This window comes from Ursus americanus, chromosome 17 (genome assembly GCF_024610735.1).
Source record: "Ursus americanus isolate L20-20 chromosome 17, mUrsAme1.1.p, whole genome shotgun sequence".
In the NCBI taxonomy this organism is placed as follows: Eukaryota; Metazoa; Chordata; class Mammalia; order Carnivora; family Ursidae; genus Ursus; species Ursus americanus.
In genome coordinates this window covers 56225102-56249079 of record NC_142143.1, presented here as the reverse complement: position 1 = coordinate 56249079, position 23978 = coordinate 56225102, and the positions used below count along the sequence as shown (strand labels likewise).

General features: G+C 42.5%; 1 protein-coding gene across 1 annotated transcript; it reads right to left on the bottom strand.

The window, feature by feature from the left end:
• CS (citrate synthase) lies at nucleotides 1-23978 on the bottom strand. Its single transcript, XM_045789871.2, has 11 exons — nucleotides 23785-23978; nucleotides 11716-11766; nucleotides 11032-11139; nucleotides 9825-9890; nucleotides 9333-9464; nucleotides 8890-9078; nucleotides 3268-3467; nucleotides 2518-2647; nucleotides 2292-2393; nucleotides 1884-2093; nucleotides 1-1571 (listed from the first exon to the last, which is right to left on the bottom strand). The coding sequence occupies exons 1-11, from the start codon at nucleotides 23824-23826 to the stop codon at nucleotides 1401-1403; spliced, it is 1401 nt and encodes a 466-aa protein (XP_045645827.1). The 5' UTR covers nucleotides 23827-23978; the 3' UTR covers nucleotides 1-1400.

The window sequence follows — 23978 nt, the reverse complement described above, 5'->3', positions numbered from 1 at the left end:
CATTGTTAATAAAAACATTTATTTTGCATTTTATACAGAACAACCTGAAGTCTGGATCATGACTTGACAGTTACCCAGGGGTTTACAGACAGTGTGTCCATCTCAGCGTGGTTCTGGGATTAGGGGTCCACACAAACACAGGCAGGAGTTGCAAGGGAAGGAAGGGGCACAGGAGGAGTGTATTTCAATCCTTTCTTAAAGAAAAGGCAGTAGAGCATTCTGAGTCACTGAAAACCTGTGCAAATGGGGCTTCTAAAAAACAAACACTGTACTGTGAGCTCTTGGCGAAGGGGCTGGATAAGGACCTTGATAAATAAAGGGATATTTCCTTGTAGCAGGGAAAGAGGAGGGAGGCCTACTATTTTTAATGTTCTCAGCCCCAGGACCTGATATTCAAAGGAAACCACATTCAATCTTAAATAATTTCCCTGCTCAGAAAGAAGTACCCATATCCCTGGAACCAGACTATGAAGATACCATGCTGGTCATTCCCAAGTCCTTATTTGATGGCCCATGGCATATTAAAATAAAGGGGGAAAGAAGTCAGAGGGTAGTGGTTTATGTTCCACAGAAGTGAAAACTCAGTTCATGTTAAGCACTGAAAAAGCCAAATGACTGGGAAGGACCACAGCTTAGACAGTGGCATATACAACCTGCTGAAAGAGGTCTCTAGTGAGGACCAAGAAGGGGAGGTCCACAGCACCCTCAGCTTGAGGTGCAGTAGGTATAGAAAATCTGCAAGGAGTGGAGTATTAAAGTAGTGGGGAAAAGGACACTCCAGATCTTAATTTTCATAGGATAATTTAAAAAAATCGAACACTGGGTGCCAGTCACAACAAATGCCATGGCATTTATGGTCACCTGGTAGCATAAAAAAAATGCCAAAGATGTCCAACTAACTACAGGTCTTGCTAGGAAGTGTCTGTGTGCACGGGAGAGGGCAATGGGGCTTGATAAAGCTGACAATCCAACATGATTCCTATGGAAACAGAAGAGGCAGAATCCTGATTTGCTGGCCTATGAAGGGCTGGAGAGAGTAGAACCAAAAGCTCTGAAGTGACTACAGATTCTCTGCAAACAGCTTTGACTGAGGCAAAGGAGAGCCAGATTCTCACTCTAGAGATGGTGGGAGGCCCAAACCTAACCCATACCACATGCACTAGTCCTGGTCACCCTACAGTTGATGGGCAACTCACCAGGCAGGAAAAAGGAACTGGTTGGGGAAGAAAGGGTTACTTTTTATCTTTTAAAGTCTTAATTTATATTTTAACCTCAAACTTATTATCAGTGCCTCAGATACAATTTAATCTTAAGTCTTAAAAAGCCCCCTGAAACAAAACAAAATTATACTTTTTTTTAAAGCTCCCTCACTTTCTGGTAGTTTCCCCCAGTCTTCAGTTTTACCCTGACTTAGAGTCCACAAACTTCATCAGACCATCCGTGCTCATGGACTTGGGCCTCTCTAGTGGAAAGCCTAGGGCTCGGCTCCAGATGAGCTGTGCCAGTACACCCAGTGCCCGTGACACCCCAAACAGGACTGTGTAGTAATTCATCTCTGTCATGCCGTAGTACTGTAAGATAAAAGAGAAAAAAGTTTTGTTAAACGCCCCGAGGTAATGGCACGCACAAGTCCAGGGTGACAGAAACCTTAACCGAGTCAGCCTTAAATAGAAATGACACTAGGAAAAGTACAGTAACTGGGATTCTGAAAAGAGAACACTCCTTTCCTCCTGCCTGCACCTGCCCTCCGCCATAGGCAACTTTATCAAAGGGATAAGGAAGGAGGCATGAGTCCTTGCTCTGACTAGGAAGGTGACTTTCTGCATGGCAGCGAACATGGGTTTGGCACAAATTCAAGGGAAAGCAGGGAAGGGAAGACTCACCTGGAGCAGCACCCCACTGTGAGCATCTACATTGGGCCACGGATTCTTGGCCTTGCCCTGCTCTAACAGGACATTGGGCACAATCTTGTACAGTTGAGCAACCAGCTTAAACATGGAGTCATGAGGCAGGTGTTTCAGAGCAAACTCTCGCTGACAGGTATATCGTGGATCAGTCTTCCTTAGTACCGCATGGCCATAGCCTGGGACAACCTGCAAAGAATGAGGGTAAAAAAGCCAGTTGTATTCTCAAGTAGAAGTTCCTGTCTTTTTAAATTCTTCAGGATAGACAAATATGGGGGGAAAAGTCTTCTCTGACTTAGGGGACCTCTTTTATTCTATTCTCAATTCTTCCAAATTGCACAATTTGGGTCTTGGCTTCTTTCCTAGCTGTTAAGCATCTCTGCTTACCCGTCCTGAGTTCAGTGTGTTCCATATGTAGTCTCGTAACTTCTCATCTGACACATCTTTGCCAACTTCTTTCTGTAGTTGTGTCAACCAAACAAGTACTTCCTATGGGTAAGGTTTGGGGAGTAAGACAGTATCAACACATATGCCAGCAGAGAATGCCAAAATCAGAAGAAAAGCGTGGGAGTAAGAAAAACATGGAGCAGGAAAAGAAAAGGAAGAGTCTTACCTGGTTTGCCAAACCATGCAGGGGCCCTGCTAGCCCGTTCATGGCTGCTGCAAAGGACAGATAGGGGTCTGAAAGGGTACTGCCCACCAGGTGGCTGGTATGGGCACTTACATTGCCTCCCTCATGGTCACTGTGGGGGAAATGAGAAAGGAGAAAAGCTCTGGTAAGAGATGTCCCAATCTCACTACCAGCCTTTGTTTCCTAATCCACAGGGCTGGAGAGGTCACTGGTTGATGATGCCTGTGTGCCAAGCTTCCAGACTCTCACTCCAGCTTTAATAGCAATGGCCAGAAGAGGGAGCTCCTGGAAAGCTGAAAGATCACCTACTGTGACCAACTAGTACCTCTCCCCAGTTTCTTAGAAGCATTACTTTCTTCTTCATATGATTATATATTATATATATATATTATAATATATATAATATATTATAATATATATATATATTATATATTATAGACTTCCTTGACTAGACTCCTGGAAAGCTGAAAGATCACCTACTGTGACCAACTAGTACCTCTCCCCAGTTTCTTAGAAGCATTACTTTCTTCTTCATATGATTGCGGTTAGTCTCCGCACACCTCTAGACTTCCTTGACTAGACTCCTTTCTTGCCCTGTGTGATCCCTTATGCCACGTTTCCATCTCCGTGTTGCCTACCACCTGTTCCCAGAAGATGAGACTGTTAAGGAGCTTTTCTTACAATTCCCTGCCAAGCGGCCATCTGGGGGCTGCGGTTCTGCGTCTAGCTTACCTGTGGATGGTGAGGTACAAGCGCATGAGCTCGGTGAACTGAGCATCGGTATAGCCTAACATGTTGGTGAAATTGTGGGACCAGTCCAGCTTAGAGTCAATAGCCCCAATACTGCTGCCCTCCCGGTAGAGATTCCGGTAGATCTTTGCTGCAACACAAGGTAGCTTTGCGATCAGATCCATACAATCTTCGTAAATCAACTGATGAGAGGAGGAAATGGGAAAAAAAAGAAAACGATTTATCAACAAAAAAGAATTAGGCAAGGATGCTGTTTGTCCTCCAGGGATTGAGCTACTTGGTTGATGGTTTTATGCTCAGTGGTTATATAGGGAGGTCAACAATAACTGTTTAACTCAATAATTTTATGACCCAGGCTCTGCACTAAGTGATTCACACATAATATCTCATGTATATCTTGTGTGTATTAAAACATTATTTCCGGGGCGCCTGGGGGGCTCAATCGGTTAAGTGTCTGCCTTCAACTCAGGTCATGATTCCAGAGTCCTGGGCTCCCTGCTCAGCGGAGAGCCTGCTTCTCCCTCTCCCTCTGCTGCTTCCCGTCCTTGTGCTCCCTCTCTCTCTATGTCAAATAATTTTTTTAAAGATTTTATTTATTTTTTTTAAAGATTTTATTTATTTATTTCCAATTTTTACCACTCAACGAAGTACATAGTGACCTCTATTTTAAAGATGAGGGAACTAAAGCTCAGAGCATTCAGTTAAATGCAGAAGTCAGATTTTTAAAAAAGATTTATTTATTTATTGGGGGGGGGAAGAGGCAAAAGGAGAGGGGAGAGAATCTCAAGCAGACTCTCCACTGAGCACGGAATCCCATGCAGGGGTCAACCTCATGACACCTGAGCCAAAATCAAGAGTCAGATGCTTAACCAACTAAGTTACCTAGACGCCCCCAAAGTCAGATTTTGAAGACTTTTATGTTTAATCATGATCTTTCCCAGTACATGACCCAATGAATGTGCTAAGACACCAGGTTTTAACTATTAATTCTATGTTCCATCTTTCAAAGAAAATTCACCATATATGCCAAGGGTCAAAGACTGGCATTCAATTGTTAATTAATAACAAAGGCTTCCATTTTTTAAGCACTTAACTATGTAACAGGCACTATGACAGGTTATCTGCATTTTTTTTTCTTTTCCCACAATAGTCCTGTAAGGTAATACAGCATTTATTTATTTATTTATTTATTTATTTATTTATTTTTTAGATTTTATTTATTTATTTGACAGAGAAAGACAGCGAGAGAGGGAACACAAGCAGGGCAAGTGGGAGAGGGAGAAGCAGGCTCCCGGCTGAGCAGGGAGCCCGACGCAGGGCTCGATCCCAGCACCCTGGGATCATGACTTGAGCCGAAGGCAGATGCCTAACGACTGAGGCACCCAGGCGCCCCTATCCCTCATTTTATAAATGAAGAAACTGGGGCTAGGCCAGGTCAAGTAACTGGCCCAAAGTTACCCACTTGGCTATAAGCATCATGTAGCTTAAACAATCAACTCACGGACACTCCTGTTTCATCACACCCTTACTTTCCCCTCCCAAATTACTGTTAGTGAATTCCAGACATTATATATTCCAACGTATAAATATTTAAGCATATATCTCTAAAAGATAAAAGCTATTGATAAATAAAAATCACAAAACCATTATCCCACAGGAAAAAATTAAATCCTCAATATCATTAAATATCTACTCAGTATTCAAATTTCCCTGATCATAAAGCCCCCCACCTCATTTGTTTGATTCAGGACTGAAAACAGCCCACATTGCAATCATCTCATATGTCTCTGAAGTCTCTTTTAATCAATGTTAAGCTCCCTCTTGTGCTCGCTCTCTCTTTCTTTTAACTTCGCAATTCATTCGTGGAAAATCGGATCACACAATTCTAGAGAATTTCCCAGTTTAGATTTTGCTGCTTATATACCTGTGATATCATTAAATGTGTTTCTCTGTCTACTGTATTTCCTACAAACTGAGAGTTCGATCTAAAGGCTTGAGTAGATTCAGATTCAATTTTTCTTTAGGAAGACTACCCGAATGAGCACACAGTGACGTATGGAAGTATTGAACCACTGTACTGTAATCGGAAACTAATATTACACTGTATGTTAACTGGAATTTAAACTTAAAACAGAAGAGACTACCTGATAAATAGCGTTGTGCTCATTTGTTAAGAGAAATATAGAAAAAGAAAAAAAGAGAAACACAGTTGGTAGAGCATGAGACTCTTGATCTTGGGGTTGTAAGTTCGAGCCCCACATTGGGTGTAGAGATTAGTTAAAAATGAAATCTTTTCAAAAAAGAGAAACATATAATCTAGTTGCCTGTGATATTAATAGCTTGCTCAACTCTTATGTCTCAATTTTATCTTCTCAAAGGGATTTTAAGTTCCTTAGGGAGAAGACAGGGTTTAGGTACTGTTTTCCTTTTTAAAACAACTTTTAAAAAGTATCAAACAGTGAATTTTGTCAATGCCACTGGATTCAATAAGAATACTGCCAAAATTAAAAAGCTACTTGAAGCAAGACACAGCCTAACACTTTCAGGTTCTCAAGAGATTACTTACATGACAATCATACTACTAAGTACACTTCCTTTATATCCCCCAAGGAAGTAGGTTACTTCCAGAAGCCTGCATCAAGTATATGCAGTTCTAAGAGACCCAGATTGATTAGCTTATTAATAATGCAAAGAACAGGATCCTGGGCTAGATAAACTGTTATCTATGGAATATATACTAACTTGCAAAACTATCTGGAAAGTATGAATGGCCGCATCAAAAAGAAAACACATCAAGGAGATCGTGTCAATTTCCGCTACTGAGAATGAAGTTTATAAATCAACATGTATCAGACCAGGTGTGACAATGTGGGATCCTTACCCTGCTTTTTGTCATGGTCAATGCTGTATAGTTAAGAAGAGATCAAAACAAAACAAAATCTGACAGAGAACTCCTGCTATTTCTTCTTTAATAAGCTAAGAATGAGGTGCTATTAGCTATTTGTACCAACACATTCTTCATCGATAAAGCCTTGGAAATAAAAAGACAATTAAGACATGCCAACGTCACAATTATCTGGAATAAAGGTTACAAAGCTGATTGTAATCACCAACGTGAGCCAGCATCTCTATTAGTAAAATCCTGGCCAGGTAGTTAGCTTTCAATCATTATTAAGGAGACACAGAAAAAAAAGAAAGCTAGTATTAATGGCGAAGAGCCCCTTGGGGGAAAGAAACTCAAGTCTGAATCTGGTCTCTATCACTTATTAGCTGCATGACCTCGGGCAAGCTACTTCTCTAGTCCTCAGTTTTCCCATTCAGTAAAATGAGAATAACAAGTAACATCTACCTCATAGGGTTGCTCTGAGGATTAAATCAGATAATGATTATAAAGCATTTAAGCATAATATGTGGCATGTTTTCAAGAGTTTTCAGGTGTTTGGATGATGATTTTATTATAAAAAATTCAAAACATATGTATACCGTTCATTGGCTTTACAAAGGTGGCATTATCAGCAAAACCTGATCTCTCAGCTACTTAGCAAATTTTACTGAATTCAACATCTTAAGGCTATTTCACAATTACACAGCTGGTTGCATCATAGCAATCTCTTGGTCATGAGTGAAGTGAGGTCATTCAACAACAGACCTAACTTCTTCAACTCAATAGATTATACTATGTATCTCTGTTATGGAAGAAATGTTGCATGCAGATCATCCTCTTGAGGTATATGTAAAAAAAACAGTATGAACTGATGGCTCTAGTAACAACTCAGGTCATACATAAACGCCTCAACATAGATTTGTAAACAGAAATAACCAGCCTAATGATGTCATGCATTTCTACTTAAGAAGCCTATGGTTAAATTAACCAAGGCAGAGAATTGAACAGAAAGAGTGTGTCTGGCCTTTGAGAGAGATACAAGGTGTAACAGCAAAAGAGCATGAAGTTCTACAAAACTAAAGCAATTACTGGTGCTAATATTTGTGCCGTGTCAACTTATCAGACACACAGCCTAAGGCTGACAAATACATCAGTACTGCTTATATAATACTCTCCAAAAGATCGGCAAAGTCCTGGAATATATACAACACATTCACCTCAAGACAACCACACTCACATGACATCTCACGAACAGGTAATGGCAAGACAATCAATGACTATACGTTGAAACAAGATTCATTTTAACGATTCGATAAAGGATAGTATGCAGCAATGAAGCATGTTTGGATGCCTCGGAAATACCTTATAGGCATCTATTGTAAAGCATGAAGCAGCTGTTTTCTCCCCCTCTTGTGACAGTCAAGACAACAGCACTGTAAGCAGTAACGGGCACATCTGAGTGGTCAATTTCTAAAAGAGAAGTTTTAAAATAGGAGAACTGCTGATCTCAATTTCACCTTTTCTGTCAGGGTGACCCACACAAATAAGAACTGCTTGAATAGCATTTAAAAAAGAAAATGGAAAGCAACAGATTCAGATTATACAAACTTCTGAACCTGCTCATGTATGGCTTTATATATGCTTCAAGTGCTTGTGAATGTGTATATTTTCTATCATTCCTATACCTTCCTTCTCAGTGCCAACCAGACTAATTTCAAACTCACTCTCCCCCGAGAGCAAACACAATTCTTTATACACAGTTGGCACTGAGTAAATATTGACCAACCAAATGAAGCAGGATTTGCCAAAACCCCAAGAGGATTGCATCAGCCCAGTGGGCTACGCATGCTCTTCTGTGCCATGCATCAGGTGAACTCTGGGGGGGCTCTCTCCTGGTCAAATCATCTAGCGTACTTGCTTTGCAAAACGAAACCATTCTGTTCCCATATTATCTGTCTCCAAACAAGAAAAGAAAATGAGATGTCCTGCTGTAAACCTAGCCAGATAACTTGTCCTTTACCCAGTGTCTTGTAAGTACCATGTAGGGTACTGGAAAGAGGATGAAAGGAATTATGTACTATGCACTGGGACAAGGCACAATAGTCTTTACATACTCTGACCAGTTCAAGCTATTAGGGTCACATTTCATTTTCAGAAAATAAAGCTCGTTTGTGTCTGGATCCTACTTCCAGGACACCAACCATCCCTCTGCCTCTGAGAGGTACCTTGAGCCGGACAGTACAGAACAGTGGCTCACTGGCATTAGTCCTCCTAGACTCTAGAACTGCCTTAGCTGCCATTCACCTAACATCTCAAGGTTCTCTTTATTTGAAGAACAAGAAGAAGGGACTTTCTGGGGCTAGGGTAAGACTACTCTGCGAAATCTTCCCCAGGGACCCTGCAGTTAAGTCACATCCTTTCCAATGTTCCAACAGCCCTGTGTAATACCTCTATTACAGCAAGATTACTGAATTGCAATTTTTTACATGTATATCACCCTAACCAAATCAATAACCTTGGTGATAGAAAGCATGTTCCATTTATCTATGTAATCCCAAGGACTGAAAGAAAGCAAGCCTAAAATAAAAATTTGTTAAATGAGCTTCTGGCATAACTCAGAGAAGCCATTCTTCTGAAGATTCTACATTCCTTTTTCTTCCTTCACACTCAAGTCCTTTGAATCCCCACCACACGTCAATCATTGCATCAAAATTTCCTACCTCCCAATACTTGGTTCGGTTGATACCCTCTGCATATGCTCGGGCAAAGTTACTTTCACTGTTGAGGGCTGTAATGGCTGCACTGAGCTGAGACATGGGGTGTAGATTGGTGGGAAAGTTGTCCAGCATGGTGACCACATGGGAAGGTAGAGCTGCCCTCTTTGCCCATTCTTTTGAGAGCCAAGACACCTGTGGAAAGGGAAACATTGCTCAGAACACTAGGCAAGGGAAAAGAAGAGAAATAAAAAGACAGTGACAACAGAGTAAAGAAAATCCAAGAGAATTCAACCCAGGCCACTTATACAGCAGAACTCTGCTCTGATTCCTTCCCCTCACTACACATCACTATAAACCACCACCCAGAGCCAGATCAGGATTAAGTGTCTGAGATTAGAGAAAGGCAAAGGAGGAGGAGAATGAGAAGGGCTAATATCCTGCTTTACCTGTTCCTCTGTTGGGATTTGTCCAGTTACCAGCAACCAAAATAAGCCCTCTGGCAGGGGTTCTTCACCCCCTTTAGCCTTGGGCAGCAGTTTCTGGCATTCAGGGATACTGTAGCCTCGGAAACGGATGCCCTTGATGGAAAAGAGTAAGAGGTGCAAATCTTAAATTTATCAGCCTGGAAGTTACATAATTGACTACTCTCACTCTTATCACACCTTTTAACAAGTTAGAATTTCTAAAGCTTAAAAAAAAAAAAAAAGAATTTTTAAAGCTTAAATCTTCACATAATTCTGTTTGGTACTTTTAGTTTTACTTGTTGATATACTGAAAATGTAGACTTGTTCGTCAGTTTTTCCATATGTACCTATTTTCCATCTTCCAAAACACGAAGGCAGATGCTTTGTTTTCCTTACCCTCACCAGTCTAATCCATGGTGTGCACAACAGTCAGTAAACTCAGTGATTATTAGTATTGACGTGAAGGTCTCTTACCTCATCAGGATCAAGAACTGATGTTTCATATACTAATCCCTTCATGCCTCTCATGCCACCGTACATCTAAAGAAAGACAGGATGTAACCAGTAGTCAGAATAATTCAGGCTAGAGCTTGTAAGTGTTTCATGGGATCTGAGAGAGGAAATACATTCTCTGACTTGCAAGACGTCATTTGTGGGAAGATTTCTGAGGAGGAAACTTAAAACTTTGTAAGAAAGCCTGCTAACATTGGAAATGAAATTTTTAAGTTGAAAAATCGCTATCTTTATTTAATGTGTCTGCGTCTGTTTGCTTCCTTTTCTTCTGGTATTTTATTTTATTTTTTTAAAGATTTTATTATTTGACAGAGAGGGAGAGAGCAAGTAGGGGGAGCAGCAGGCAGAGGGAGAGGGAGAAGCAGGCTCCCCGCCGAGGAGGGAAGCCCGATGTGGGGCTCGAGCCCAGGACCCCGGGACCACGACCCGAGCCAAAGGTAGACACTCAACCAACTGAGCCACCCAGGCGCCCCTCTTGTATTTTATTTTTTCTTCTACCCACTCTTACACCCTCATTTCCACCAACCAAAGTCAAGAGAATGGGATCTACAGGGGCGCCTGGGTGGCTCAGACGAAGGCCACTGCCTTCGGCTCAGGTCATGATCCCAGAGTCCTGGGATTGAGCCCCACTTCAGGCTCTCTACTCAGTGGGGAGCCTGCTTCTCCCTCTCCCTCTGCCTGACACCCCCCCCCCCCGCTTGTGTTGTCTGTCAAATACATAAGTAAAATCTTAAGGGAAAAAAAGAAAGAACGGGATCTACAACAGGGAAAGGAGATAGAAGACCAAAGGCTAAACACTGCTGTAGAATTATTTGAGCTGCTCAGACTCTTCAGGCTGGAGAAGCAGCCATCCTAAAACTGTTCTAGATGGCCTGCTAGAGCTGTGGTATAAATGGATGACCAGCACAGCATTAATTCTAACAGTCCTGGCCCCAAAAGCTCAGGTGTTGGGAAGAAGAATAGAAACTTCATTCATCCCTCCCATAGGTAAATTAGGTTAGGCTGAACTATTAAATTCACAGAAAAAAAAAAACAGTCTAATTTCTAATGAACATCATAAGCACCAATATTTCCATGTATGGGACAGGATGCTTCTGAATAGTCTGTGAAGAGAATGGTACTTTTGTTTTTCCAGCTACTTTTTCCAGCCAAAACCCCATAATCTTACCATGTCCACAGTGATTTGGCCCACCACCGTCTTCCCATGTTGCTGCCTGAAAGTCTTTATTCTGGCCTGCTCCTTAGGTATCAGATCGGCCAATATGTCTTTCAAATTCTAACAAGAGAAGTAGAGAGGTTAAGTGATGGTCAAAATGTTGATTAGATTTTTCCGACAAAGTAGGTATATTGAGACTGCTTTTTAGAATTTGGCTCTCTCTGCCAGAGAAATCTGGACAGATGCTCTGCAGAGATGAGGTAAAGAATTAGGCAGAGAGGGAAGGGAGTGGAGAGTTTATTATTTAGTAGGTACAGAATTTCAGTTTGGGAAGATGAGAAAGTTCTGGAGATGGACAGCGGTGACTGCTGTACAACGATGTGAATGCGCTTACTGTCACTAAACTACACACTTAAAGACGCTTAAAATGGAAAATTTTATGTGATGCCTATTTTATACAACTTAAAAACATTAGGCAAAAATATTTCATATTCCGATCTCACTACACCACTGAATAAATTATTTCTTAAAATAGTAGTAATACTAATAGCTATAACAACAATAACAATGGACACCTCTCAGAGTTACTTAGGATAACGATGAGAGGCCAGGTAGTAACCCAACTGCTGCTCCCCACCCAACCATCCTAGGGTCAGACTGCCTCAGTGATTCTCAGTCCTCTTTTCCAAACCTTACCGTAGAGGAAGCACTGGCATGCCGAGCAGCAAGAAGAAGACAAGATGCATTCTGAAAAGAAAACACAAAACCTTATGCAACAGTTACTCTTCCCTCCTATATATTAACAAGAAGGAGTAATAGTGACTCATCCTCTTTCTCTCCACCTTAGCCTCCAAGGACAGTCTGACATAAAAAAACTGTAAAAGGCCCTGAACAGCTCTGAAGGAGTTCCCAGTCTGGAGGCAATAGCAGATTTCACTCTGCATCTTGCATCCAATAGCTTTAGTAGCAATCCCTGAGGAGAGGCTCTTTCCCATCACCTGGGTTTCCGGGCTGGGTTTTGTTAGGCACAGAAAAGGTCAGAGAGGCAGCTGTTAGAGTACCCAGGCCATCCCAATCTAGCCGTCAATAGTTCTCAGTGGCCCTCAGAAAAGCAAAAGAGGAAACTGATCAACTACTTAACCCTGCTGGTAAGATCTCTCCAGCACCTAGTCTTTTGGCAGTACTTCAACCTCTCCAGCCTAGAGAGCCCACAGGCAGAGGCAGCCTTTCACCACACTACTTCAAAGGTTCCTGGAAAAAGCACAGAGAAGACAGAATACCTACAATGTAACAACTGACGGACTACTCAACAACAGCACTGGGAAACTAGAAAACTGGAAAATTGCCTTTCAAGTGCTGACAGAAAATAATTATTAAGCTAAAGTTGTATATCCAGGTGAGGAAAAAGTCTTAACGAAGGGGGTGAAGTAAGGACATTTCAGATAAACAAAAGCTGAGTTTATCACCTACACAACTGTACTAAAGGAATTTTTAAAGATATACTTGAGAACCGTAAAGACAGGTCTGAGATTCAAGCCTATTCTTCACTACAAAGATGAATAGTGTAGCTAGGCTATGTTTTCTATGTTTAGAGATAGGTTTTTCTCCCCAAAAGAAAAGCTATTTTCTATGAGAAGATTGCTGAGTAGCAACAGAAAGTTCTACACTGCCTTTGAAAAGGACAACCAATTATACTAACTAGCTATAAATTTGACAAGATTTAACTTTTCTGCACAAGATTATTTTGAAGATAAAATGAGATAGTCAAAGTAAGCCTCATCTATAAAACTGGTGTTAAATACCCACCACACATCTCACAGGCTGTCTTGTGATAATTAAATTACAATGATGTGAAAGCACTTTGCAAACTAAAAAGATTACATACACATACAAACTAATCCATGAGCAAGACCAAGCCTTTCCTGTCTTTGCCAAAAGGCCAGATACACCTTTTCTTGTAACTATTGCATTGCTGTTGGATTGTGCTGAAAATCATTTGAAGCAATAGTACTGTGTAAACTCCCAAAACACTACATGCCTAAAGTGAGAGTTCAGTAAGGCTGGAGATTTTTTAGAATTTAGTACTCCTTCTGTTGGGGCATCAGGGAGAACTGAAAAGGGATGAGATCCTTCAGAAAAGGGGGATGCCTGGGTGGCTCAGTTGGTTAAATGTCTGCCTTTGGCTCAGGTCATGATCCCAGGGTCCCAGGATTAAGTTCCGCATGGGGGCTCCCTGCTCAGCGGGGAGCCTGCTTTTCCCTCTGCCTGCTCTGCCTGCTGCTCCCCCTGCTTGTATTCTGACAAATAAATAAATAAAATCTTTAAAAAAAAAAAAGGTGTTTTTTTGTTTTGTTTTTTAGAGAAGGGGGAGGGGCAAAGGGAGAGGGAGGGAGAATCTTAAGCAGGTTCTGCACCAAGCGAGGAGCCAAGCACAGCTTGATCCCATGACCCTGAGATTATGACCTTAGCCAAAATCAAGAGTGTGAAGACCGCTTGAGATTCTGTCTGTCCCTCTGCTCCCTCCCCCTGCTCCTCTCCCACGTGCACGCACACGCACTCTCTAAATAAAATCCTTAAAAACTAAAAAGATTAGAAAAATAAAAAATAAATAAAAATAATCAATTCAGGGGTGTCTGGGTGGCTCAGTCGTTAAGCGTCTGCGTTCGGCTCAGGGTGTGATCCCGGCGTTCTGGGATCGAGCCCCACATCAGGCTCCTACACTGGGAGCCTGCTCCTTCCTCTCCCGCTCCCCCTGCTTGTGTTCCCTCTCTCGCTGGCTGTCTCTCTGTCAAATAAACAAATACAATCTTAAAAAAAAAAACACCACAATTCAAAGCTAAATTCAGAGAGTACCAAGTAAGCTACTATGTCCCTAAAGCAAAGGGGGCTACGTCAGCGTGTTAACCAGGCCTGAATTTAACTTCTCTCATTAACTTCCAAAAGAGTCTCTTCTGCCTCACTGAGGACCACTGGGGCAAAAGGAGGCAGCACAAACAGGCCGTTAGTCTCTTCACCCTACATGGGGTAAATGGGAACTTGACCTAGCACCTAAGAAATAATTTTACCTTTTCTTACTAGTCACCAAAAAGGGTACAAGAGAAAACATGCGAGTAAGTTCTATTCCATGCTCCACGGTCCCACAGATCCCCTGTTATAGAAGGGCCACCTCCCAGAGACTATATCAGCCCTGCAGCAGACCTTTTAATTGTGGGTGGTTGGTTGTTGTGGTGGTTTGGTTTCCAAAAAGGCTACAGGGGAACATCTCATCTGAGAGAAGAAAGACGTTAAATCTCTTCATAATGATCATTTTTCCACTTTTTTTTTAAAGATTTTTTATTTATTTATTCGACAGAGAGAGAGAGACAGCCAGCGAGAGAGGGAACACAAGCAGGGAGAGTGGGAGAGGAAGAAGCAGGCTCATAGCGGAGGAGCCTGATGTGGGGCTCAATCCCACAACACCAGGATCACGCCTTGAGCCAAAGGCAGACGCTTAACCGCTGTGCCACCCTGGCGCCCCCATTTTTCCACTTTTAAATCATCTTTAAGTTTCTATAATGGCAGGGACACCCTGCTGGCTCAGTCGGAAGAGCATGCGACTCTTATCTTGAGGTTGAGTTCAAGCCCTGTTCCTACTGCCCTTTTTGCCACTTATTACCTATGTGATTCCAGCCAAGTCATTTAATGTTTCTATGCCTCCATTTCCTTATCTGTAAAATGGGAATTTTTAATAAAAAAATCTATCCAAGCTCAGCAAAGAGTGACTGTCCAGATCTTAATTAAGATAAAAATGGAGTGATGCCTGGGTGGCTCAGTTGGTCAAGTGTCTGACTTTGGCTCAGGTCATGATCTCAGGGTCCTGGGATCAAACCCCACATTGGGCTCTGCGGTCAGCAGGAAGTCTGCTTGTCCCTCTACCTCTGCCCCTTCCCCTTACTCATGCTCTCTCTCTGTCTCAAATAAATAAATAAAATCTTAAAAAAAAAAAAAAAGACGAAAATGGAATTCCCTCAGCTTGGAGGCCTTTTCTTTCACAAATATGAACATAAAACAAAACAAAAATAGCTTCTTTCCTCCTTGTGAGAGAGAACTGCTAGAATTAATGAGCTGCCCTTTTCTTTTACTTCAAGATAAAACAAACAAACAAAAAACAACAAAAAAGAGGAAATCAGAAAGAAAAGAATGGCAGATCACCTAACAAGGCTGTGAGAATGAGACATCATTTAAAGGAATCAGATGGGTCATGACTGCTGCTTTATTATAGTCATTTCTCAGATCTATTTATATGAATGTTACTTTAAAAGAATGCATAGGAAAAGACACTTAGAACTGAACTATCACCCCACTTCCACCATCAGTGACGTCTTCATTACCTTTGCACTGAGCATCTTTGCCATTTCATGTGAGGGGCTTCAGGAGTAACTTAGAGGGCTGACCTCAACTGTCCCTGATCTCCATCAGCAACACTTCTTAGCCAGATCTCCACTTTGCAGAGCAACACCAGTTTGTGGATAGTGTGGCTATGGAGCTATAGACTAAAGCTAGCATATTCTGTTTCTACTGCCCTTTCTGCCACTTATTACCTATGTGATTCCAGCCAAGTCATTTAATGTTTCTATGCCTCCATTTCCTTATCTGTAAAATGGGAACAATATCAGTATCTATTTCAAAGGATTGCTGTGAGGATTTAATTAAGTCAAGACTTACAAAGCTCTTAAAATGACGTCTGGCCTAAAGCAAATACTCTGCATTTGTTATATAATAAATATATAAAATTAAACAGTATGGCCATTTTCTCACACCCTTCAGCATCAGGATTAGTCATGTTTTTAGCTAACCCTGCAGCTTAAAAGAAAAAGAAGGACTGAAGAAATTAGAAGGACTTTAAAGGCAGCAATTCATTGATATAACCACTCGAAAGCGCAGAACAGGAAAAATTCAAGTTAGGACAATTTTACCTAATGTAGAAGACAGAGCACATAACTTGGAATTTGGAAAAGAAATCTGGGTTCTAGCCCAGCTCCATTACTAAATAACAGACATCCAAAGCAAAACAACTAACTACAGTTGACTCTTGAACAATATAGGAATTACAGATGCAGACCGGTGCCCCCCCCCATGCAGTCAAAAATCTGGTTATAACTCTTGACTCTCCCAAAACTTAACTACTAATAGCCTACTGTTGACCAGAAGCTTTACTGATAATATAAAGTCTATTCATACCTATCTTGTATATATATAGACTACACACTGTATTCTTACAAAAAAGCTAGAGAAAATGTTACTAAGAAAATCATAAAGAAACGAAAATATATTTGCAGTACTATACTGTAAAAAATCCACATATAAGTGGACCAGCACAGTTCAAACTATGTTGCTCAAGGGTCAACTGTATTGTTTCCCTTTCCTTCTCCATATTTAGAACAACACTCAAGGTACTTAGCTCAAAGTCTGATAAGTCTAATAAGGACATATGTAAAGGTACTCAAAAGCCTTGCTATTTAGTATATGACTGCCTGGCCAGCAGCATTAGCATTACTTGGAGCTTGTCAGAAATTCAGAATCTTGGGGCGCCTGGGTGGCTCAGTCGTTAAGCGTCTGCCTTCGGCTCAGGGCGTGATCCTGGAGTTCTGGGATCGAGCCCCACGTCAGGCTCTTCCGCTGGGAGCCTGCTTCTTTCTCTCCCACTCCTCCTGCTTGTGTTCCCTCTCTCACTGGCTGTCTCTCTCTCTGTCAAATGAATAAATAAAATCTTTACAAAAAAAAAAAAAGAAATTCAGAATCTTGGGGCACCTGGGTGGCTCCGTCGGTTAAGTGTCTGCCTTCAGCTCAGGTCATGATCCCAGTGTCCTGGGATCGAGCCCCACCTGGGGCTCCCTGCTCAGCAAGGAGCCTGCTTCTCCCTCTCCCCCTGCTTGTGCTCTCTAGCTCTCTGTCAAGTAAATAAATAAAATCTTAAGAAAAGAAAAAAAGAAATGCACAATCTTGGGCCTCACCTCGGACCTACTGCATCCAAATCTACAGTTTAAGAAGCTCACTACGTGATTCATATGAACAATAAAGTTTGAGACACATACATAGTTTAAAGTGTTAAGCAAGGGAACAGAAGGGTAGAACGTAGACCCTGGGATGTATAGTTATTAAGATCAAGTGTTAAATCCAGGCTCTGCCACTATCTTGCCATGTTACCTTGGCTATATGACCTAACTTCTAAGTCTCAGGTTCCATGTCTCTAAATGGATAATAATAAAGCCAATTTTGGGGTAGACAAGTAGACTGTACAAAATAATCTGCATGAAAGCATCTAGAACAGTGCCTTCTACATAAGCGAGTTCAATAAATAAATATGTGTTTCTTAGAAAAGTGTTGGCCTATTACCTACCATGTCAAGTGTCACTACTCTCTCCTAGAGTTGGATTCCGGGAAAGAGGCAGTCAAGCCTGAGGAAGGGGTGAACGGGTAATTCCCTCTACCTGTAGAACAGGAAATAAAGCCCTGATTTCCGTTTTAAGGGCCTTAAGAGCCTCCCGATCAAAAGGGGAGGAGTCTCAAGGAGAGGAAACAAATTTAACTACCCAGAACAAATGACTAGAAAGGAGATACTGGAGGACTCTTATACCAAGGCTATACACCTCAGTTCATCTACCTCCTAGCTGCCAAAGAAACCTGGTGAATAGCTTTGTATAGTACGTTCAGACTATACTCACTGATGGGACAGGCAGATTACAAACCTCTGAGTCATCCCTGAACTTTCACCTACCAGCTCCTCCCCCTAAATCCCAGAGGTGTGGCAACTAGACTTTTGCCTTCTGGTAGCATGCCACGTGTAGAGTCACCCTACTGGAACAGCAGCTGTCAGGTGAATCAGAGAGTCACCTCATTCAATAGGTCAGCTCTTTCATGGGGAGAGCTACTTCCAAAAACAAGGGCCTGGCTCACGTGTTTGACAGCCAGGATTCTCGCTCACGTGTTTGACAGCCAGGATTCTCTGCAGGGTGGGGGTGGGGGTATTACAATCACTAAGAGGCTTTCTTCAAACCTCAAATGCTGCCACCCCTTGCAAGAACTCTCCTAGTGAGTTCGCTATTATTGATGAACTGCACTGTAGTTCTCAAATGTGCTGGAACAGAACAATATAATTAAAAGAACCACTATCTTAAAGGACCAAGAGAGGATAAGGACAAATAGTAAATGCAGGAAATTCTGCCATGCCAAAGACTTGCCTTGCCTATAATACTTAGGGTATTTCTGGAATAGGATATTGGATGAATCACCAAAAATCATCTGAAACTACTCTCTCTTCCCTAAAATTCTAGGAACAAAAGAATCCTATTTGAATAAGCACTTTAAAAAGTGGTTCTTTCCCTCTTACTCCTCTTAGCCTATTATCATTGATCCACACCCTGGACCTTTACTCCAAAGGGGAAAAGCCATTTTATTTGACCCTCCATCCCAGGCACATACAGAACATGTCCTGCAATATATCCAAGAGCTCCAACATTAAAAGCCTGAGAGAAATGCTCCTGATTTTAATAGAGCCCTTGTCCTTCATCAAAAAAAGATCAGAGCTTGCCAAGCCAGCAAAACTGGCTTAGTTGATGAAGCAAACACAATGCACTAATAACTGGTAGGAAAAATCTTGTGCTGCAAAGGCTTCCAATGCAGAAGGAACGACTTGCATTAAGGGAAAAAGAACACGCATAAGACAAAGGCTCCTCTCTCCCCAAAACCAGGTCAGAGAACTAAAGCCTTTTAACATTTGTATTTCACAATGGTGATATTGGAAGTCAGCCTGCACTACTTGGTCAGGCCACTTAACAGCCAGAGCACAGTAATCTTCAGATTTCATACATTGACCCCCTTCATACTGACAGGAGTTTCCTTAATAATTCTATCTAATTGTCATTTTCTTTTTTTTTTTTTTAAGATTTTATTTATTTATTTGACAGAGAGAGACAGCCAGCGAGAGAGGGAACACAAGCAGGGGGAGTGGGAGAGGAAGAAGCAGGCTCACAGCGGAGGAGCCTGATGTGGGGCTCGATCCCATAACGCCAGGATCACGCCCTGAGCTGAAGGCAGACGCTTAACCGCTGTGCCACCCAGGCGCCCCTAATTGTCATTTTCTAACAGACTCTTCCCTACAGATTCACTCCAAGGAAGACCACCAAAGACCTCAGAAAAGACTCAAGAGTCCTAATTTTGCTTTCAACAGAAATCCTTACAGTTCTTTAACAAATATTTTCTGAACGCTTACTTATTCTGCACATACTACGTGTACACTAGTGAATAAAGTATGTAGGATCTGCTGTCCTAATTTCTGGGGAACTAGTAACTGTTCTCACTTCCACTAGGAGTACTTACAAATTTTAGTGCCTAACACTTTGGTCCAAAAATTGGTAAGAAACTTTCTAAACTTTCCTTCCTTCCAAAGATTTTATTTATCAAAGAGAGCGAGCGTACAAGCAGGAGGAGAAGCTGGCAGAGAAGCAGGCTCTTCACTGAGCAAGGAGCCCAAAGCAGTACTCGATCCCAGGACCCTGGGATCATGACCTGAGTCGGACAGGAACCACCTGAGCCATCCAGGGATCCCGAGAAACTTTTCTAAAGGCATTTGAAAAAAAGGTCTAGGAAGATAAACCTAGAGAAAATAGCCTAAATGAACTATTGCTTAGAATAATCACTTTTGAAGTACATTTTTAAAATAATCACTAACTAAAAAAAAAGCCCAAATACTCAAAAATTTCATATATATATTCAATAAAGTTGCAAATAAAAAGGCCTGCATGTGGCTTTACTGGCCCAACAGAAGGGGACCACCAGGCATCATCAATCAACAGAAGTACTTGGGGGAAAAAAAAAAACAAGTTTCCAGATCTCATCCCACCTTTGCTGAATCAGAATCTGAAGACAGGATTCATGAATTTGCAATGTGAACAAGAAACCCAGGTGATGATGCCCACTGTGCATTTATAGAACTTTCACCTTTTTATTATTTTTTTCTCTTTTAAATATATTTTAGATTATTTATTTATTTATTTGAGGGACAGAAAGAGTGAGAGAGTGAGCACGAGCCGGGTGAGGGGCAGAGGGAGAAGCAGACCGAGCAGGGAGTCCAACACAGGGCTCGCTCCCGGGATCCCAGAATCATGACCTGAGTCGAAGGCAGACATTCAACTGACCGAGCCACCCATGTGCCCCTATTTATATTTTTCATTTCTTTCGGGGTGGGGAGGGGCAGAAGGAGAGAGACAGACAGAATCTCAAGCAGGCTCTATGCCCAGCACTAAGCCCAACTCGGGGCTTGATCTCAAAATCAAGAGCCACATGCTTAAAACAAATGAGCCACCCAGGCACCCCAAGAACTTTTAAAATGATAATGTGTTAAAAGAAATACAGGGACCCAGGGGCGCCTGGGTGGCTCAGCTGGTTGGGGATCTGCCTTCAGCTCGGGTCATGATCCTGGAGTCCCTGGATCAGGCCCCACATCGGGCTCCTTGCTCAGTGGGAAGTCTGCTTCTCCCTCTGCCCCTCACCCTGCACTCTCTCTCAAATGAATAAAATCTTAAAAAAAAAAATAAACGAAATACAGGGACGTGAAGAATCTGGGTAGTTCAGGAGCACTGGCTCAGTCGAGGGTGTGTGACTCTTGATCTTGGGGTCATGAGTTTGAGCCCCATGTCGGGTGTAGAGATTGTTTAAAAACAAAATATTAAAAAAAAAAAAAAAAAAAAAAGAAGAATTTGGGCAGTTGAGGGAAAAACTGAAAGACAGTCAAATAGCCAGAAAGACCTACTGCTAGCTTGCTTCACTACTGCTGTAAATTTCATGCCCTACTCAACTTTATCACATAAAGCACTGAAACAGGGCAAAAAGAATTACGGTGTAGTTTTAGAGAGATCCACATCTGGCTTCCTACCTTCTGCCCACTTGGATTCTAAGAAACAGGAATGCCAGTCTTCCCTTCTAATGATCCACTTTAGCACTGCTCACCTCACTGCTTCCTCACACCCACGTATTCATCTGTTACCAATCTAAAGGCCACTAGGAAGGACAAATGCAGGCATCCCACCATTAGCAAATGAGGAGGCTTTACTTTCTGTTTTCATCTTTAGCCCATCTAGTAAGCATCAAGGAACTGACATCACTCTGGGTAGGCTGGTAACCAAAGTGAAGGCACACAGATTTGAGTGCTTGCCTTTAAAGTTCTCGGCTGTAAAGGGCGCCTGGCTGGCTCAGTTGGAAGAGCATGTGACTCTTGATCTTGGGGTTGTGGGTTCAAGCCCTATGCTGGGTGTACAGATTACTTAAATAAACTTAAAAAAATGTTAAAAATATAAAAATTAAAGTTCTGGGCTGTAAGCCTAACTAACATTTCACAGAAAAAACTGACTTAGTTTTGTTGAACCCAGTTTCAGACGAGGATTTATACAGATGTTCAGTGGTGTAGGTCTACTGTAAAGGAATAATGGGTATTCATTTAAGTGATACCTTCTTGAAAAGGTCTAGAAATAACATAAAAACACTTTTGGCTTGATTTTCTCAAAGTCATTGAACATCCTAGCTTAGAGGAGCAATTCTCAATGGTACAAGAAGTAACTAGGATTTGTTAAGTCACACTGGTGTTAAGAGTCCAGAAGTGAATTGGTGGCCATACTCTAACTCCCAACCCAAATCCAGACCCAGATCACATGTGAAAAGATAATACATCATAAAGCTAAGGCACCCACAGCTGATACTAAGGCCATTGCTTAGTATAAAGTCATCTGGGTAAACAAGAAGTCAAACAGTCTGGAGGCTCTGAATTTGTCGCTCTTCAACTCAGGTGTTCATTAAATTACCTTAAAGTGGGTAAGGTGGAACAACAACGACTGGCATTTGTGTCACCCAGCAAGGTTAAAAAAAAATCTCTTCTGAGAAAAGTGAAACTACATCTGACCTTGAGAATCAAAGTGGTAGGGTGGTGAGTTCTCCCAGATCAGAAAACTATTTATTTTTGCCTTTTAAAGCCTACCTTAATAGCAAGAGTAAAACTGAGTACCAGTTAAGCTGCAGGCACATCTGGAAACCTCAAGCAGGTGCTAGCAATGCTGACAAACTGAACAGGCTTCCTGGTATCCTGGTCATTCTACTTAGATCTCAGGAAATTTCCACTCCTGCGTTTTTTGGGCTTTGCTAGTTTTAAGGGTCAAAAGACTTCAAACCGCTTCCAAGTTACAGGTTTCTGGGATCCTTAGGTTCATTCCTAACAGTAAAGTAAACAAAACAATAATGATTCTACAATTATGTAGCGCTGTCATCCCAAAAGCTTTCTGGGCTTCCCCCAGAGGCTTAAAAGACAAAATATATTCAAAAGGTAAATTCTAAAAGATTTTTCAAATTCACCGAAGGGTTAGATTATCTATCTGGTCCGGGTTAGGAGCTCCGGAATGAGCTAATTATAGCGTCGTGTCCCCTATTCTGCCAAAACACTATCTAGAACTTGCTTCATTTCCCAAGAGGCTTCCTTACCCTGTTCCCTGGCAGCAGAAGAAGCAACAGTCAAGTAAGACAAGTGTCTCCCAAATGATCAGTCTCCACCTTGCTGCTGGGTACCTGGAAGAACCCCAGTGTAATTCTACAGGCTTCACCTTAACTGCCAACCATGCAAGGTAACACACAGCAAAACCATTCTAAGATTTTCCTTTCCTTCAGGTGCTGGCAGCTTTAATCTGCAGAAGAGAAAGTATAAATTCTTTGCAGAAGTCAAGGTCACTTGTGGGACTGTCCCTGCCTGGATTAGAGGACTGGGACTCCCCCTCTACACAGCAGTTTCTCTATTTAAAGAGCTAAGTTACCCAGAGACAAAAGTACTGGCAATTTGAAATTGAAAACACCATTACCTGCAACAAGATTCCTATGATCCAAAGGCAACAGAATTCAAGTAAATTAGGGCCTCAAAGAATGAGAGGACTCTCCGGGGTTGACTTAAGAGCAATAGCTAAACCTGAGTGAGCAAGTAGTAGGGTTGGTCATGTGACTTTCGCAGTACTATATCCTGCCCAGTATCTTCACTTATTGGCCTGCGGTTTGGAGGAACAATCTTTCTGGTTCTTTCTCCAATCATATGTGATAATCATGCAGAACATTTTACAGAAGGGCTCCACCCCACCCAAGCTCCTCCTATATGAAGACTAAGTGCAAGAGTCCCAAGGACAAAAAGGACCAGAGTCCCACTCCACTAGCAGGAACTGCTAAAGCTTGGTCACTAAAAGCTTCAGAAATTGGTCGGAGAAAAAGGCAGTTTAGGAACCGACAAGGCCTGCCCTACAAAACAGAAGCCGAAATTAGCCACCGCTCCAGCTCTGGTCCTGGGACAGTGAGCACATCTGTTCACCCTTGCCACTTCTCCTACCCCCGCACCCCCTCCTCCAAACAGGCCCTTTCCCTAACTCCAATGGAACACAACACCTATGTTCTCCACCGGCAGCTCCTCTTTTTCCCAGGGCTCTTCCACCCTAGACACGCGGGTGACAGCAGGGTCCGAGCTCTCCACCCGCCCAAGACCGCACGCCGGGGGCGGGCAGCGCTCTCTTCACCCCCAGGGGCAGAAGGCCAGCGTAGCACATGGTCCTGAGAGCCCCACAGGGGGCTGGCGGCCAGCCGAGCGCAGGGCCCCTTTAAGGCTCGCGGGGGTGCGTATGGGTAGGGGAGGGAGACCCCGGCGCTGGAGGGCCTGCAGTCGCCTCAGCCCCACCCTGGGGCCGCGCGCTCCCTCCCAGAGTTGCTCACCTTGGCTCCGAAGAGCCGGGCTGCCGCAGTGAGTAAAGCCATGACGGGCGAACTCAGGGATCTGGTGGGGAGGGCAGGAGGGGAGAGAGCTGCGGCAGGAACGGGAGCCGCCGCCGCTGCACCAAAGGCCGCGCCGACGGGTGGACAAGGTTGAAAGGAGGTGGCTGAGGGAAAGGGTAGACAAACCGGCGGCG

Bases quoted from the DNA above. Each gene is read 5' to 3' on its own strand.
- CS (XM_045789871.2), bottom strand. From the start codon at position 23,826: ATGGCTTTACTCACTGCGGCAGCCCGGCTCTTCGGAGCCAAG. The intron at 11,767-23,784 runs GTGAGCAACTCT...TTTTCTTTTCAG, and splicing joins CCCGGCTCTTCGGAGCCAAG to AATGCATCTTGTCTTCTTCT. The intron at 2,394-2,517 runs GTAAGACTCTTC...CCTTACCCATAG, and splicing joins TGCATGGTTTGGCAAACCAG to GAAGTACTTGTTTGGTTGAC.